The following is a 17,446-nucleotide window of genomic DNA, read 5'->3' as shown; positions in this document are numbered from 1 at the left end:
ATAGGCCTAAAGTCTCGCATATGACTCGGATTCAAACACTTACCAACAAGCATGAAAGTAGTTGCATTAATAGCAAGGAATAAAATATAATTCCAATTGAATTTTTATTTTAAAATATACGACTAGATAAGTCTCCAGAATTCAATTATAAAATCTTCAACTAATAATTCAATTAGATGTTTCTTTTTCCAAATATATGGGCTAATTTGACCCAAATATAATTCAGGGATCAATTTAACCATTTTACCAAGTTTGAGGGCCATTTTATGTTTTAAGCAGAAACAAATTAGAATGAGGCCCAATGCTAGCACAACTTGCATTCTTTCCGATAAATTTATTATCACTAACACCTAAAGTTGGTTGCCTCTACTTATTTGAACTGAGCCCAAAGTTGATCATTTAGTATTATCGTTCATTAGTGAAGATATAGATAAAATTTAATAAAAAAAAGAAGATATAGATAAAATAATGTCATAAAATTTATATCTTCATAACTTTTTTGTTTAATATTTTTTTAAAAAAAATTCTTAGCTTCAAGTGTTCACATTAGGTCGTATTAAATTTAAAATCAAACTGAATTGAAACCATTACAAAATCCAAAATTTTATCGATGAAAAAATTTACAATTTTTTTTTTTTTTGTGATAAAAAGGAGGTGACGAATTGTCAAAAAAAATTAATCTGGAAACGTAATTTTATTTTAATTCATAACTTATTTTTGCTTGGATACAAATTTATTAAATCATCTAATCTAAAATATTTTAAATAAAAAAAAGATTCATTGTAGTATTTGATGTATATGTCTAACCTGTTGGGGTAGGAGATCAGAGTCGGCATATCCCACAAAATCAGTGGCCATCTTATGTGCTAATATCTGTCTGTCTGTCAAAATTGTTTAAACATACTTCAACAACAATTCAGATTTGAACAATAATTTAATATTATTTCAAATAATAAAATGTATTTTTTTATGTCCATTCAATTTGACTCGATTCTGATCAAGACGTGGAAGAAAATAAATCGAACCGAATGATGAAAATGTGGGTTCAGTTCAAATATATTATATAATCTTACATGCATGTTGGTGGGAGGGAGGGCTGCCTTTGTCCTCCATATATGAAGACATTGATTCTAGGGGTTAGTTAAAGAGATGCGGGAATGATTATGCAGTGCCATTAAACAAATGTAAGATTAGAAGGATTGATCCACCTTACCTGTACTCCCTCCTAATGTAATGTTCTTCATACATAATTTAACATCAATCTGGATATGGATCAAATGATCTTTAATATAATAAGTTATACTCGTAAATCGAAGAATATTAAATATTTAAACATGCTCGATCCTATACCTTTTTTATATAATACATTAATGATCGGTTCTTGTTATAAATTTTGTTCTAGTAAAAATTTAGTTAAACAAAAAATGATTGTAATAGTTGTATCTAATTATAATTCTAATGATTAATTAATGGAATAATTAATAATTAAGAAGATTAACAACTTGCTGGCCAGCTCATGCATGCAAGCTTATGATGTTTTAAAGGGTTAATAAAATGGTAAAGGAATAAGGGCTTACTTCATATATTCGGAAGATCTTCCCCCTCGATACAGTTGGTGGTGTTCCCCAACTTTCCCTTCTTCTTTTTCAGACCATTTAATTGCTCTATGAACTTCCACTTCAATGATTCTTTATTATTAATAAAATTAATTACATTTTACACCCTTAATTATCATTCTAAATTATGACACTTCTTTTCTTTTTCTTTTGTCTTAATTTAAAATAAACAATTATTTTAAAATAAATTCGAAAAATTCTTGATCATACATTACAACACCTCACCATTATATTATATTTATCGAGTGACGAGTAACATATTAATTTGTTTATTCATTGATTAGGACTGTGTATCGGTAATTTCACAATACAATACAATAAACGTGTATTATACTAATTTAAATAAAATTTATCCGTCTAGAAATCGTATAAAGTCACTAGAAAGCAATCTCTTGAGTATTTAATCACATCTTTCTCATTCTAATTATTTTTTAATCATGGATGGTAGCATCAGACGTCAAGCATTGATCTCCCTTGTGTGAATGCAAGTGAGTGGGGTTACTTTTGTACAAAGATAAACGACCTACAATTTAGAATCCCCAGAACCTTTAATTTAAGGTCAAAATTTGTCATCAGTCCCTAGAGGATGGATTTAACTCTTTTACTTTAATCATTTTTTGTTTATATATTTTTATGGTTTTTGAAATCTCAATCTTTAACTTCTTGGTATAAAAATAATATGATTAAATTATTTCCTAGTATCATTCATGTCCATTTCTTGGATCATGTTATGAATTTGTGGTTGTTCCTTCTAATAATGTCGTCTTTAAGATTTCAATTTGAGTTTTCTTTTTGGGCATGTTACACGTCTTATTATTGTATCCAACATTTATTGATGATATAATTAAATGATATTGATTTAAAACGATTAAATTAGAGAACATGAATTTAATAAACAACTCACACATAATACAAAGACTATTAGCAATCAATTAACAAAGTATACACTTACTGTTTGTGTTAAGATTGAAATTTTAAAATTTTAAAAATATAGGGACTAAAAATAATTAAATTAGTGTACAAGAGCTAAATCTATAATCTGGATATATTATAGGGACTGAAAGAGTAACTTAACCTTAGTTTAACCCTGGCCGGTGTGGTCATTTTCCATGCTTGCTTTTATTTATTTTCAACCCACAAAAAAGAAAAAGGATTGCAGAAAGAATGAGCATCAAACATTCACAATGATACAAACCCTAACAAACGTATAATCTACTGGTTTTCTTCCATTCTTCTTTTGGGGATCGACAGAAGAAAAGCTGGAGTTTGATCTTTGAAAAATAATGTTCCCTTTACAACAAAGCGATGAGCTGGTGTTCCAGATTTTCTCCACTACCAACCCACACAAAATCCCACAAGATCTGATTACGGGTCATACAGCAGTGGAAGCCAACCCTATAATTTCAAATAGCATGGGAAAAAGCCGGTGGAGGAAAGCCTGCCTTATGGAGGCTAGTGGTGGTGGTGGTGAAGAGTTAGCTGCATGCGATAAATATAAGAAACAAAAGCTGCACAGGGAGATTGAACGGCAAAGGAGACAAGTTATGGCTTCCCTCTATGCTTCACTTCGATCCCTTCTCCCCGGTGAATATATCAAGGTAAACAAAGCTTTATTTAAAACCAGGTCAAGATTTCATGTCATTCTTAGTGTCATTTTTGTCTGATTTATGGTATTGTTTATCGGGTTGGGGTTTTCAGGGAAAGCGGTCGATGTCGGATCACATGACAGAGGCGGTGAATTACATAAAACACTTGGAGAAGAAGGTCAAGGAGCTTGATGCTAAGAGACATGAATTAAGGAGAGTGTCCAATTCGGCAAGTGCTGGACCGGAAACAACCAAAACCACTTCAAACCACTGCTTCACAATCCGACCATGCTTCACAGGCATTGAGATTATGTTTCGTTGTGGCGTTGGAGACCAGGATTTGCCCCTGTCAAGAGTGTTGTCTGTTCTTGTCGATGAAGGACTGCCTGTTGTCAGCTGTGTTTCAACAAAATCAGAAGAATATTTACTTCATACCATCCAAACCGAGGTGGGATTCTTATCTTAATAATGTTGAGACTTAGGGTTTTGTTTCTATTTCAAAAAAAACCCAGTTGATTTGCTCATTGATTAGATTTCACTTCACCAGGTCACTGATCCAACAAGCATCGACATATCCAGGCTACAACAAAAACTATACCCAGAGCTAGTGAAGTAACAAAACTAACTTTGTATTTTAGGTTTGATTGATCTTTCACCACTGGCATATATTGACATCATCTGACTTCAAATTTGAGGAAATGAACTTGTTTTCATGCTTATGATCTGTAAATAATGTGTGATATCTATCCATATCAGAGATTGTGACATGAACTATGTTTGGTCCTATCCGAAAAAGTTTATGATGTGATCGTTTAGTGAAGAATTAAAAATGAGAGATAAATAGAGGATATGTAGTGAATATGAAGATTTTGAGTCAATCATAGTAAATTTATGGTGTGATCGTTTGGTGAAAAATTAAAAATGAGAGACAAATAGAGAATCTATAATGAATATGGAGACTTTGCGTCGATAATATTAGCTTTTCTTTTCATTTACATGTGATATTTCCACGTAAAGTTGATATATTCATTTTCTTTTTCATTTTGATTTTCAATCGATTGTTTGTCATTATTTGTAATAATTCTCTTATTATAGATGTGCAAATTTATGGATAATTTTGTTTGGTATCCCATGTTCATTTTAATACTCATGTTTAGGCTTCACGATTGATCCTCTTGATAATGTTTTCTCTATCATTCAAATATGAGTTTTTTTATTGGAAATACATTGAGAAAATGTTAAACATAGGATGATCGACTTTTCTTTTTCTAATCAAGCTTCTTTGCAGCATTGTATTACTTGCTTTCATGTTTATCTAATTGATCTTCTGCTCATCACATGATAGAAATATTAAATATATGGAGCTTATCTCTTTTATACATATATATAAATTTCATAATGGGGTATTGTGTGTGGTGTGCTGTACATATATACATATATATAAGCATAAGGATCTTGTGTTCTTTTGATGTCAATAATATATTATCTGATATTCACTTATTCAGGGAAAAAGAAGTTCCAAGTACCTGTCCAATTATCTTGGCCAGCTCACCCGTAATCTCCATCTTTAATCATTCTTTTTTGCAATATCTGCCAGCTCGATTTATAGGGAATAAAATCAAATAAGTAATCTGCTTCAAGATTCATTATCGTTGTTGTCATTAATAATGAATTACATGCAAACCCAACCCCAAGGTCCATACACCATTGTATTATATACATATTCATTAATAATGAATTACATGCAAACCCAACCCCTAGATGCATGCATGTGTATGCGTCTTTATTGTCCTATCATTCACCCATCATCTTCTTTCAATTCTTTTTAATGCAAGTTGTTAGTCTACTGTTTACCAGGTGTATCTGGAACTTGTTCGAACTGAATCAAGAAATACCATTTTGAAGCTCTGATACATGGAAGCTAGGTGGTAGGCTATAACTTTCCCCCGGATATAGTCGCAACTCATAAATTGAGACAGAATAAATTATTCATCAAATGAAGCTATTAGTGAGATTCGAACGCTAATATTTAAGTTAGATGATGTATGAAAGGATATTATATTTGAATCAAGATCAGGTGAAATAAAAACCTAATCTAACCTAATATCTTTGTTGTCCTATCATTCTCCCTTGTTAGAGCAATCGCAAATTTGTGTAATCATGAGTGGGAGATAAAATTCCAATGGATTTCAAAGTCCGGAAATAGAGTGGCCGATGGGATCGCCAAGCTGGCCTCAGATCAGCACGCTTCCCCTCCCATGGAAGTTGAAACCCTTCTCGCATTGCAGCCTCAATACAGCAGAATCATGTCCATCAGTTCTAGCCTAATGTCTTAGGCTCTTTTCAATTCAGAAAAAAAGAAAAGAAAAACTACAAGTGTTTTTCCTGGATTAGTAATATTTTTTATTCATTTTCCAAAGCTTGGAAAAAGGTGGAGTCCAGCTACACATTATTTTTTTTTGGCAGAAAAACGGGTCTTAGCAACTTCTTGAGTCCTTTTATACCGCATGCAGCTTTCAAAATTCACCACGTGGCATGGTCATCCGAACCACCTGTAAGTAGGTGTCTCCATGCGCCCTTTAAGGACATAGTTTGAAAACATACCGTTTGATGTTGATGTTATAATTTTATAAATTCATACCATAATTTTAACGGATAATACTTTAATTAAAAAGGAGTAAGCATGAACTTCAGTTATTTAGTGGTAAAAGAATTGTTGTTATTTTTTAAGATTTTGGGTTCGAGTATCAGGAATACCAAGATTACGAGCATTTAATGTAAAATAGTTAAGAGTTATCTTTAAACAGATACTACTATGTACTTACCCTAGATTATTCAAAAATAAAATAAAAGGAGTGATTTTCACTTTAAATATCTTAGGTTTCGAATTGTTATATTTGTAGGATATATACAAACGAGGATGAATAAATGATTTCGTGTTAGGGGTGAACTTGAATTTATAAAAATTTAAGGGGATGAAAACATATTTCAATATAAAATATATAGAAAAAAGTTATATTTGTATGATATATGCACACGACGACGGACACATAATTTCGTGTTAGGGGTGAACTTGAATTTATAAAATTCTAAGAGAATTAAAAAAAATTCTAAAATAGGATAATTTTAAATTTTCAAGGTAATCAATACATATTCTAATCTTTCAAACTTCTTTTAGAGTTAGGCCGAGTGGTGTACCAACATTTCTCTAATTAAATTGTTGTAATTAATTCCTTAAAATAATTTAATCGTGTATTTAATTTAATATTCATCTATACAATACAATTAAATTAATAATCAATATATATATATATATATATATATATATATATATATATATATTTAAATCTATAATAAAATTTAAGATAAAATTAAATTTAGATTAAAAATCCACATATTTATATACATATTGTGAGACCTAAAGCTGAGACTTCAAAGTTTTAAGATCTCAATCTTAACATTGAACCAAGACATCATATTTATTTAATTAACTTAATTAAAAAAACAACAGAATTATTAAAATATTAGCCATACCTTTTCGTATCCTTTTCATTGAACATATATATGTATTCTTAAAAAAATGGAGAAAATCATAATCAAGATTTAGGGACCATACCTTTTCGTATCCTTTTCATTGAACATATATATGTATTCTTAAAAAAATGGAGAAAATCATAATCAAGATTTAGGGACCCTTGACATTTCTCTTTCTTTGAATACAAAGGATAAGGACATTTGATTTCTTCAAATAGAAGGCTTATAATACAAGGCAAATCTACATATATTAAGAGTAGGTGGCTTACTGACCAGCTTTACACATAAAATACACATAGTGCCCACAAGGGACTTTATATATAATATAAAATATACATTTGCTATTTGAATAAAATATTTTGGTACTTAAATTTTTTTTAACTTTCAAGTTGGTACATGAATTAGACACATTCTCACCTTGAAATTTTTTATTTCCAGGTTGTAATTTAAACTTTATAATTTCATCTATTATTTTGATAATTTTATAGCTTAATGTAAAAATAGGTATCCAAAGTATTTCCAAATTTAACTTTAACTGTTTAAAGTTTTTTTTATAAAAAAATAGGTGTTGTTTTTCTTGTTATACTTTTAGGTATTCGGTCGATCGACGACGTTGGTGGTGGCCGAAGGTTCTAAGTGATTGAAATTAGGGTTTTTATGTATTTTGAGTTTTTTTAATAATTTCAGAAAAATTTGAGTTTTTTAAAAATAAAATTTAATTTGAAGTAATTTTTAAAATAAAATTTTATATGTCTGACACGTGTCACTTAATGGTCGAATTTAATGGACGTTATTGTCCAGACAACTAAAAAATAGCGTTAAAAACGTTAAACACCTAAAAGTGTAACGGAGAAAACTTTAGACACATAATTTTAACGAAAAATACTTTAAGCACCTAAAGTTAACTCCGGATACTTATTTTTACATAAAGCCTTTTATTAACAATTTCACTTTAAATAAAAATTGAAAAATATTGAAAATACCAAAACAGTGAAAGAAATTGAAGTCTAAGTACTAATTTATGAATAAAATTTCTTTTAAGTACTAACTTTGGAGAAAGTGCTCAATTCAAGTATCAATCTGGAAGCTAAAATTTCTTTAGGTATTTACTTGAAAGAAAATGTTTAATTAAAGTATGAAATGTATATTTTGACCTAATGTATAAGAGTAGGGATTCAGTTCCATTACTCATGTCTCACGAGCAATCTTACCCCCCTGGTTGCAAGGAATCATTGATAATCGTAGGCCTCATTCAAAGATCTCACACTCTAACAAACGTATCCACATGCTTTTGCCTTAAAAAATAATTGTCCTCAACCCTAAACCCTCAAATCCAAAACAAAAGTTAAAACAAAGGAATGAACCATAAAACATGTTCCCTTTACACCGAAGCCACGGAAGAGGTGGTGTTCTTCCTTTTACCCCACAAGATAAGCTTTCGTGGGATATGATCCCAAGGACGGTATGCGGTGGCAGTTATCTGTACAGCACTATGGGTAGTCGAGGCCGCCAAGGGAAATTATTGGCAAGTGATAATGGCGATGGCGATGATAAGAAGAAGTCCATGCATAGGGATATCGAGAGGCAAAGGAGGCGAGAAATGGCCACCCTTTATGCTTCTCTTCGAACCCTTCTCCCCCTTGAGTACATCAAGGTGAGTTTGCTTTTGTTGTTCGCCTTAATCTTTATGAGTTTAGGCCTTAGGGTTACCTTTTTTCTTTCCCATGGGGTTTTAGGGAAAGCGTGCAGTATCAGATCATATGAACGGGGCTGTGATCTATATAAAAGACTTGCAGAAGAGGATCCGTGAACTGAGTTCCAAGAGAGATGAGTTAAAGAAACTGTCCGATTCCAGTGGTTGTGACCGAGGGATGAGCTCGAACGACAGTTTCACAACCAGTGCTGTGGTTCGCCAGTCTTTGGATGGTGTTGAAGTCGTGTTCAGCACCGGGGTTGGAGCTCGAGCTTTGACCCTATCGAAGGTTCTTAAACTAATGGTCGAGGAAGGACTGGATGCTGTGAGCTGTGTTTCAACTAGAATCGATGAAGGACTGATTCACACTATCCAATCTGAGGTATAATCACCCATTCACATTCTAGGTTTAGGGTTTATTTCTTATTGTTATCAACTTTCCAACTACCGAGTGCAACCTTTTATTTTGATGTTATAGGTCACCGATCTGACAATAGTCGATATACCTAGGCTGCAACAGAAACTGAGTGAAGAAATTTCATCCTTGAATCGAATTTCCTAGCTATTTATCCTTATGCTCTTGATCATTATTCGAGTAAGTTTCAGTCTTCTTTCACTCGGTGTGAACTTGCTTTTATCACATGTATCGGAGTAGGATTTAATATTGAGGTGTTGCTGGTATCATATCATCATTTGGTTTTTGCTTCATTGCATGTTAACGGACCTGATTGATTTCATTGTTAAGCCAAAGCATTTTAATGATTGATGCAAATCTAATGCCACACATTCACAGATTAGAGTTGCAAATCCTCATTCATGCATCACCAAAATGCATAAAGCGGTATAGGGTTGTGAATGAACCAAGTGTTGAATGAACAGTGTATAAACAGTTTGTTATCAAGCCAAGTAATTATAAACTATAACTAGAATAGTTTATACAATGTATTGGATGAATTGTTCATCAACTGTTTTATACATACGTAGTAACGTAGAATGCAGACTGCTTTATTATATGATCTGCTAAAGGATGTCTCATATATTCAAACATTTGGGTTACATTACTATATTCAATTTCCAACTTGAAAACCGTTGTACAAGGTTGTTCTTAGTTGTAATCTGTTGAAGAGAATAAAGAAGTAATTAGGTATCTCAGTGGGGTGGGGGTTCGCGTGTTCAATTAGACGAAAATGAGTACAAGTTTCGTGGATGGTGAAGCATGAATGTGAACAAAATTAGATTCGTGGTAGATGGTAGATAAATGTGAGCATGATTTTGTACTCGTCCCGTCTAATTGTTTGTATTTTAATATTATTTAAAGACTTATTTAAAAAAAATTCAACTCGTGTTGAAATTATTAAATTTTATACTTACATAAGATGATGAGATAAAAATAATAATAATAATTATTAAATTTTATACTTACATTATGCTATTGTCCCGTCCGGGTCAATTGTCATCTTTAGAAGCAACAAAGAAATTATTTGTGTTTTTGTAAGTGTTCCTGTTACACTACTTTGGTTGGGCCAATAAGATATGGGATTTGAGATTATGGTCAGCTTATTTCCAGACAATATCATGATCTAGAGGATCATTAATTAAGCTTAATTATATTAACATTTCAATATTGTTTCTTTCGGGTTCAATGAATCAAGGATTTGCTTAACATATTGAACACTATTTAATAAATAAACAATTTTTTCTTTTACATGTAATGCATTTTATTTAATTAAAAAACCCATTACTTATATATTTTTTTATATTTTAATATCACCTTTCATTTCATGTACATCTTATCAAATATAATTTTTTTTTAAAAATCAACTATGAAAAAGTCAAAATGAAGCTTCGTTCTAACTTCAAATGGCAGCCATGTTTTGTCCCAAAACGTCAACTACATGCCATGGATTTCTAATTATAAAAATGGGAAACTTGTTTGACAAGCATAGCCATTGTACTGATAACCCGGTAACCTTCATGATATCATGAAGATATCTGCTTGGCCACCAAGCAATCTTTCATATTTGGTCATTGCCTCTCTTATTTATCTTCATAATTTGGTCACTCTATAGAAGTGAAACAAGACCAGACGGTGCGGACCAGAGTTGAAGCACTCATCCAAGTACTCTGCCAATGTCGGATCAAACAAAAACAATCCCTTCTTCCCATCCCATTGTCGTCGATGATCCCTACAAGCGACTAGAAATCACCCTCAACCCTGATGGCTCGCTTACGCGTAACCCCAACAGGTTTCCCAACACGCCGGCCACACCTGATCCGGACCAACCTGTCCCGGTTCTCTCCAAAGACATCACAATCAATCAGTCAAAACACACATGGGTGCGCATATTCCTTCCCCGGCACCAAGTGCTTGATTCTTCTTTAGTTACACACAAGTTGCCCGTCATAGTTTATTACCATGCGGGTGGATTTATCAACTGTAGCGCATCGACAACAATTTTCCATGTTTTTTGCTCAAACATGGCGTTGCAACTCCAAGCCGTCGTTGTATCAGTTGACTATCGTCTTGCTCCGGAGCATCGGCTTCCAGCGGCTTATGACGATGCTATGGAAGCGTTGCATTGGATCAAAACGACCCAAGAAGATTGGTTGAAACAACATGCGGATTTCAGCGCTTGTTTCCTTATGGGGACGAGTTCGGGAGGTAACGTTGTGTACCATGCAGGAATACGAGCAGCGGAAGAAGCCAATGAGCTCAAGCCCTTGAAGATCCAAGGGCTGATACTACACCAACCATTTTTAGGTGGATCCTTGAAGGTTGAGTCCGAGTTAAGGCTGGTCAACGATCCCATTTTGCCACCAGGTGTGGGGGACCTGATGTGGGAACTGGCGTTGCCGATCGGGGCTGACCGTGATCACAATTATTGTAATCCAACCGCGAGAACGGGGCCAAAGCTTTTGGAGAAGCTGGCCTCCGTAGGATGGAGGGTGTTTGTGACCGGCTGTGATGGGGATCCTTTGATTGATCGTCAGGTTGGGCTGGTCAAGTTGATGGAAGAAAAGGGTGTCAAGGTAGCGAGCCATTTTCGTGTCGGCGACTATCACGGAGTGGATGTTTTGCAGCCAGCTAAGGCCGAGGATCTGTTCTTGGTCTTAAAGGATTTTATTTTATCAGCTAGCTAAGCTACACCTAAAGATGGTATTGTCCAGATATATTCCGATTCGGATTCAGATTCAGGTTTCGATATATTCTGTTAGTAACTTAAATAGATGCACATAATGCAAAGTAAGATAATAAAAGCGCTTTATTTTCCCAGAATCAAGCACTAGAACCTACATGCTTTATTTATTTCTTCAAATATTTCACATAAATTACATAAAACAAAACTGGAAGGCCAGCAAAGAAGGAAAACTCAACCATCCTCGACTCACTTGAGATGGCACTTTATCGGCAAGGCTCGGTATCAGTGCTTCTTTATGTGATGACTGTAGGTTTCTCCCTTCCGGTGAAGTCCTTCAGCTTCGATACGGCCAACGCCAAATCTGAAATACAACCATGTGATTCGTTCATATATTTTGCTGAAACGAATAAATTGCCGAAATGATTATGAGTATACCTATTAATGGTTTCAATGCCACTTGAGCATCCATGTCGTGTTTAGAAGCATCTGGTTCAAACTGTTCGATATAGACTCGAACGGTTGCACCAGCTGAACCGGTTCCCTGTATGCATATGGAATTAATCATATCAGAAAGAGTAAGGGTGTATCAGCCTGTAAATTTAAACAAGGGAAAACAAAACGTGCACATACCGATAAACGGAATATAATCCTGGAACCATCTGTGAAAACAAATCGAACACCTTGCTTTGAGACCACACTTCCATCCACCTGAAAATCAGACGCAAATAAATAATAGAATCACAAAGCATAGGAATTTTAAGCAAGACTGAAAATTGAGTGCTAATACTTACAGGATCAGTATATGAAAAATCATCAGCAAATTGAAGGACATAATTTCCTACAGTGAGGAAATTTAAGCAGTCAAACAAAAGCAAAATATAAAGACGAAAGTAGCTAGTGCAGGGGGTAAAGGGGTTGATTACAGACATACCGTACTTTTCACCAGCCTTACTCTTCGAGGCCAGATCTCTAAGGTATTCAATAATTTTATTGGCACCTTCAGATGCACATTCCTGCAGAGATATGAATTAGAGAATATAAACCTTCTCCGAAATCAAAGAACTCCCTAGCTGAACCAGAGCTAGAAACTATGAACTCGTGACATCTTGTTCTGAAAGAGCGCTATCATGCTTACTTCATAATCATATCTAGAGAAGAAATTTCTTCCGTACGTTTCCCAGTGTTGTTTGACGACATCAGAGACAGACACCAATTTCTCCCCTGGTTTCTTATCTTTGTTTCGATATGCGATAATTGAGAGCCATGCCAAAACAGCCCTGCCATTGACATAAATAGAGATCATTATACTTTGACCAAATGTATAAATTTACAGCAAATAACAACATTCGCGAGTACAATAAATGAGAAATCGTTTCCATAAAACTCAAGTATTCAGGTCGATTATGCAATTATGAAGACGCCACTTACATAAATGAGCACCTAAAGCAATTATTCAGCTACATAAATGAGCATCTAAATAGTTCATGCAATCAATACTATTAAGTCAACATTCCAGACATGTCTCGGTTCTCTTATAAAAAGAAAGCAATTACCATATTCCATCCTTCTCGAGAATGTGATCCGAACCAGTACCAAAACTTTCTTCCCCACAAATTGACAACTTTCCAGCATCCATTAGATTTCCAAAAAACTTCCAGCCAGTGGGAACCTAAAACAAAGAAAGTACCCTTAGAATATAATCCCTAGCCTCCTCTCTCCCAGTGTTCTTAGCTTATTATAACACATAAGTTCAGAATAGTGCTTACCTCGAAAAAGGTAAGACCCAATTTTTCAGCAACTCTATCAAGAGCACCACTGGTTGGCATGGATCGAGCTAAACCCTGATAACACCAATCATAAGTAATCTTTGGTTTAAAAAAACATGAAAAGAAAAGCTGCTAGAATTTTGTACCTTAGGACCACCCTGGAAGTATGGAATCGCTTCTTGTGCATTCGCAGCAATAATTGCAACGGAGTCTGAAGGGGTAACAAAAAACTTTTTACCTAGAATCATGTTTCTGTCACCGTCTCCTGTTTAACGAAGTAACAACTTGATTGTGATTAAATCATAAGAGTATTAACACTACCTTTTCTACTGAAATACAATAAAGTAACTTCAGTTCTACAAGCATTGGAATAGGAATGTAATCGAGAATATATGATAAATACACATCTACAGCAGAACCAAACGAAAGAAGTTAAGGTACTTTGCAATGCCAAACCACACTCCAAACAATAAAAATTTACGATTTCTTTACCATCACTTGCTGCTCCAAAATCAGGCCCATTCTCACTATACATGGTATTGACCAAATCCTTCGCATACCTGTTTAGCCATGCAGGTTAGAAAGTGGTATAATTTAATTGCTGAAGTGGACTCTACGTTTCTAGCAATAGCGACTAGTGACATCTTACGTAAGATTAGGATCTGGATGACCATGTCCAAAATCCTCAAGAGGCACTCCATTTGATATAGAATCCTACAGGACATGGCTAACAACTTTATTATCAATTAGGTCAAATAGTATTTTTCAGATGTTTCATATGCATGACATACCAGGCAGGCCCCAAGCTTGTCGACAAATATGGGTTTTGCATAAGCACCGGTAACAGCATGCATGGCATCAAATGCAAACCTAAACGTAACACCAAAATACAGTAAGAATTAGTTATAAGATCTGATCTTTCTCAAAGCATATTCGAACAGAAGATCCACTGAAAAAAATTACTTGATTAAGAGATACTATGGCCTATGTCGGAACTTTTTCATGGTCGTTTCTAGCATGTTCTACTTCATAGCAAGCAACCATCAGACTCAAACAAATACAAAACAAGCTATGAATAAACTAATACAACTGAACCCATTCCTGCTTAGTCAGGGGCAGAAGTTATACCTGAAGTCTGACCTCGTGAGAAGACTTTTGATCAGCTGGAAATCAAACACACTCTGCATATAATCCCATAGCATCAACGATACAAAAACATGAAGTTTCATCCAAAATTAAAGGGTGTGGTGGTTGATTTTTTTTCCCTCACCTCCATTAATTCCAAATAGTCAGACACTGGATCTATAACCTCAACAGTGAAGTTTCCATACTTAGTAACTCCAGTACGAGAAAGGTCGATGTCGGGAATCTCAGCCATTTTAATTTCAGAAATCTGCACAGTATTTCGATTTTCAGATATCAAGCACCTATTTGCTGACATAACAAAGGGGGGGGGGAACAGAAAACATAAACAGGAAAAGGTTGAATCTTGGAAAACAGTTTGTAATCAAGATTAGCACACAAACACACCAGAGAACATATCCAGGATAAGGTAGCTGCAACCAAGAATAATGGTGGGTTTACATATTATTTATGTGAAACTCCAGCCAGCTTTTCGATGCACTCGTTCTATAGGTGTTCATCTCAAGCCTCTTAAACTAACTAGGAATTTACTCTTCAAACAAAAACATAAAACACATGACAGTGACATCCAATTACTTACAGAAAGAGTATTCCCATATATCTTGTCGGTGATGGATTCAGGTGCAGGTTGCCCACTGTTGTAGTTAAACTAGAAAACAAGTAGATGAACACAATCAAAGTTAATGTCGGAGCTATAAACTGGAATTGGAAATATAAATGGAAAAAGCTATCATAATATAACCAGATATGTTGCCAAAGGTGCATTAGGAACAAACCTTGATACCCCAGTCATATTCGGGGCCTCCAGGATTATGGCTTGCGCTCATGATAAATCCACCATTGGCCTAAAGGGGTAAAATTTGTTTAACTAAGTGAAAAAAACACAAATGTGCAAACATTGATACCATTCGAAATGAAAAGAGACATGTTTACCTTCCTCTTTCGTATGACAGCAGAAACAGCTGGTGTGGACATAATACCGTCCCTGCAATGTAAAATAATAAAAGTTAGGCAGATTGCCTAAAAAATAAAGTGCCAAATATTAAAAACTCTTCTCGCACCACCCTTCAACTGCGAGTCTCGAATAACCGCTACTGAGATTAGAGAACACAACATATTGGCAGGAGAGGCAAGTTATTGTAAATGGCATACAATCCGCTCGTCATTTAGTTTAATCCTTTAATAAAATTTAACATCCAGAGCAACATTTTGTCAGAAAATTCATCAATGCCTAAACAACAAAAACTGGGAAGACAACTTGAAACATATTTCCAGTTTTATCACTCTTCCCTAGAACACTAGCGGCACTAGTGAAAGAACACTCACCTGCCAACCAAGATTTTTCCAACTCCATTTCCAGCTGCAATTTTGATAATGATCTGCATTTAGAATTCAAATATCCCAAGATGTCTGTCAAAGAGACTAATATTTTAAATACATAATGCAAACATAATATATGGTCTTTTCTGTTCCATGTTGTCTTAACTATGCAGAAAAATGCACTGTTAATTGAAAATCAGCTTAGAGAATGACCTGGGAAGCCTCACGGTTAAAGTACCGTCCATCGCCTCCTAACACCAACACTCCATTCTTGTAATCCTCAGGTGGTAATGAATTAAACAACGACTGCAGACATTCGAGTTAAACTTATCAATGCATTTGAACACTAAAGCAAACAAACGAATGCAATATATATATAATCAAACCTGGATCCAATTAGACAGGTAATTCTCTTGCATAAAAACTTTAACCTGCAACAAATGGAATTTTCTGTTAAACGATTGAGTCCCAATCCAATTTCAATATTTTATCAAACAAAAAATGGAAATTTCTGCAACAGCAATAAAATTTTTACCTTTTTCCTAAGTCCACTTGTTCCTGTCTTCTGCCCTTCAATCGGTTTGGTGGGTACTGAAGTTATCTGTAGAAGAAAACCAAAAATCACTATTCAAACAACAATTTTTTTTTTGAAAACAATGATAAAAAGGGGAAGAAAACCAATGATAAAAATGCAACCTTGATGCCTTCAGGCTCAGCAATGGTGGTGGAGGAAGAAGACGCTTTGATGGTAAAAGAACGCGAGTGTGATACAGAAAAAGAGTTGTTTTTTAGAGGGAAGTCATGGGTAGAGAGATGAGAGAAAGAAGAAGAGGAAGAAGGTGTTGGAATGGGATTTGATGGTCGTTTTGATGATCTAAAAGCAGAGGAAAACAAGCCTTCCAGTCTCAAAGAATTGCAACAAGAAGCCATTGCTGTGTTAACCTTTACCCTTTTTCTTCAAAGATGAATGAATCAATGAGAAAATGAGAGTTTGTTTGGTTTGATTTTATAGAAACCGAGTGGAACAGAGGGAGAGAAAATAGGGAAAAATCTAAGCTGAGCTGAGAGTTTGAGAGAGTAAACAGCTCCTACTTTCTTTGGCTATAAATTAATCAAAGAATACAAAGTGCCACTGCCAGAGCCAGTGGCATTGCCACGTGTACGTAGGAGAACGCTTATCTTCACATCCTATAAAATGAATCTGTCCGTCTCCCTTCACCATTGCCATCATCAACCCGAAATATAATTAGGCATAACAAACGGGGGTAAGACTCTTTCCATCCATCACGAGAGATCGTGTGAGTGTGGGTATGCATCAATTTCGTGAATCATGTGAGACTGTGACACCGACATGTAACGCTCTCTCCCAAAGCAAACTTCTTACAAATGGTTCCATGATGATTAAAATATATAAAAGGTTTGTCCAAACTGTTCTTCTTTTGTCACTGAGGTGTTATCTTGCAGCATAGTTTCTGATCACCGTTGTCAATGATGGTACACATTTGCGTGAGAATGAGTACGTGGTCATCATAGAATTTGATTTTTTTTCTTAATAAGTATTTATCTTATAATTTCTTTATATTTATTTTAATATAAAAAAATTGTATTGCTAATATATGCGTCTCTATCCTTACAAATATTTATAGAT

At 34.5% G+C, this 17,446-nt stretch overlaps 4 protein-coding genes across 7 annotated transcripts; 3 read left to right on the top strand and 1 right to left on the bottom strand.

Moving 5' to 3' along the window:
• The first annotated feature begins 2,785 nt into the window (after window positions 1–2,785).
• On the top strand, window positions 2,786–3,904 carry LOC120212658 (transcription factor bHLH118-like). Its single transcript, XM_039210910.1, has 3 exons — window positions 2,786–3,214; window positions 3,315–3,650; window positions 3,750–3,904. Exons 1-3 carry the CDS (start codon window positions 2,900–2,902, stop codon window positions 3,816–3,818), a joined length of 720 nt encoding a protein of 239 aa, XP_039066841.1. The 5' UTR covers window positions 2,786–2,899; the 3' UTR covers window positions 3,819–3,904.
• Window positions 3,905–8,171: 4,267 nt separating this feature from the next.
• Window positions 8,172–8,991, top strand: LOC120212755 (transcription factor bHLH126-like). Its single transcript, XM_039210975.1, has 3 exons — window positions 8,172–8,390; window positions 8,473–8,811; window positions 8,908–8,991. The coding sequence occupies exons 1-3, from the start codon at window positions 8,184–8,186 to the stop codon at window positions 8,989–8,991; spliced, it is 630 nt and encodes a 209-aa protein (XP_039066906.1). The 5' UTR covers window positions 8,172–8,183.
• Window positions 8,992–9,421: 430 nt separating this feature from the next.
• On the bottom strand, window positions 9,422–16,826 carry LOC120211954 (phosphoglucomutase, chloroplastic-like). 4 transcript variants are annotated; one of them, XR_005524645.1, is made up of 23 exons: window positions 16,495–16,826; window positions 16,334–16,399; window positions 16,185–16,229; window positions 16,012–16,104; window positions 15,805–15,857; window positions 15,412–15,463; window positions 15,255–15,323; window positions 15,059–15,127; window positions 14,606–14,728; window positions 14,464–14,516; window positions 14,127–14,205; window positions 13,985–14,049; window positions 13,828–13,895; window positions 13,482–13,600; window positions 13,336–13,410; window positions 13,123–13,238; window positions 12,705–12,846; window positions 12,501–12,582; window positions 12,361–12,407; window positions 12,200–12,277; window positions 12,005–12,110; window positions 11,764–11,930; window positions 9,422–9,432 (listed from the first exon to the last, which is right to left on the bottom strand). XR_005524645.1 is itself a non-coding variant. In XM_039210456.1 (22 exons), the coding sequence occupies exons 1-22, from the start codon at window positions 16,726–16,728 to the stop codon at window positions 11,863–11,865; spliced, it is 1,902 nt and encodes a 633-aa protein (XP_039066387.1). In that variant the 5' UTR covers window positions 16,729–16,826; the 3' UTR covers window positions 11,710–11,862. The 4 variants fall into 4 exon arrangements, 2 of the variants coding, with proteins under 2 accessions (XP_039066387.1, XP_039066437.1); XR_005524660.1 differs by having other exon boundaries at window positions 11,764–11,907; XM_039210456.1 differs by lacking the exon at window positions 9,422–9,432 and having other exon boundaries at window positions 11,710–11,930.
• LOC120212282 (probable carboxylesterase 120) lies at window positions 10,447–11,706 on the top strand. Its single transcript, XM_039210669.1, has one exon. It carries the CDS (start codon window positions 10,560–10,562, stop codon window positions 11,568–11,570), a length of 1,011 nt encoding a protein of 336 aa, XP_039066600.1. The 5' UTR covers window positions 10,447–10,559; the 3' UTR covers window positions 11,571–11,706.
• Window positions 16,827–17,446: the final 620 nt, after the last annotated feature.

Source organism: Hibiscus syriacus, unplaced genomic scaffold (assembly GCF_006381635.1).
Source record: "Hibiscus syriacus cultivar Baekdansim isolate YM2019G1 unplaced genomic scaffold, ASM638163v2 tig00000002_pilon, whole genome shotgun sequence".
NCBI lineage: Eukaryota > Viridiplantae > Streptophyta > Magnoliopsida > Malvales > Malvaceae > Hibiscus > Hibiscus syriacus.
Note: the sequence above shows the minus strand (reverse complement) of the source record. Positions and strands in the feature narration are given on the sequence as shown.

Bases quoted from the DNA above. Each gene is read 5' to 3' on its own strand.
- LOC120212658 (XM_039210910.1), top strand. From the start codon at position 2,900: ATGTTCCCTTTACAACAAAGCGATGAGCTGGTGTTCCAGATTTTCTCC. The intron at 3,215-3,314 runs GTAAACAAAGCT...TGGGGTTTTCAG, and splicing joins TCCCCGGTGAATATATCAAG to GGAAAGCGGTCGATGTCGGA. The intron at 3,651-3,749 runs GTGGGATTCTTA...TCACTTCACCAG, and splicing joins TTCATACCATCCAAACCGAG to GTCACTGATCCAACAAGCAT.
- LOC120212755 (XM_039210975.1), top strand. From the start codon at position 8,184: ATGATCCCAAGGACGGTATGCGGTGGCAGTTATCTGTACAGCACTATG. The intron at 8,391-8,472 runs GTGAGTTTGCTT...ATGGGGTTTTAG, and splicing joins TCCCCCTTGAGTACATCAAG to GGAAAGCGTGCAGTATCAGA. The intron at 8,812-8,907 runs GTATAATCACCC...TTGATGTTATAG, and splicing joins TTCACACTATCCAATCTGAG to GTCACCGATCTGACAATAGT.
- LOC120212282 (XM_039210669.1), top strand. From the start codon at position 10,560: ATGTCGGATCAAACAAAAACAATCCCTTCTTCCCATCCCATTGTCGTC.
- LOC120211954 (XM_039210456.1), bottom strand. From the start codon at position 16,728: ATGGCTTCTTGTTGCAATTCTTTGAGACTGGAAGGCTTGTTTTCCTCT. The intron at 15,464-15,804 runs GTGAGTGTTCTT...TTTACATTGCAG, and splicing joins GGAAAAATCTTGGTTGGCAG to GGACGGTATTATGTCCACAC. The intron at 12,111-12,199 runs GTATGTGCACGT...ATATGCATACAG, and splicing joins GGATTATATTCCGTTTATCG to GGAACCGGTTCAGCTGGTGC.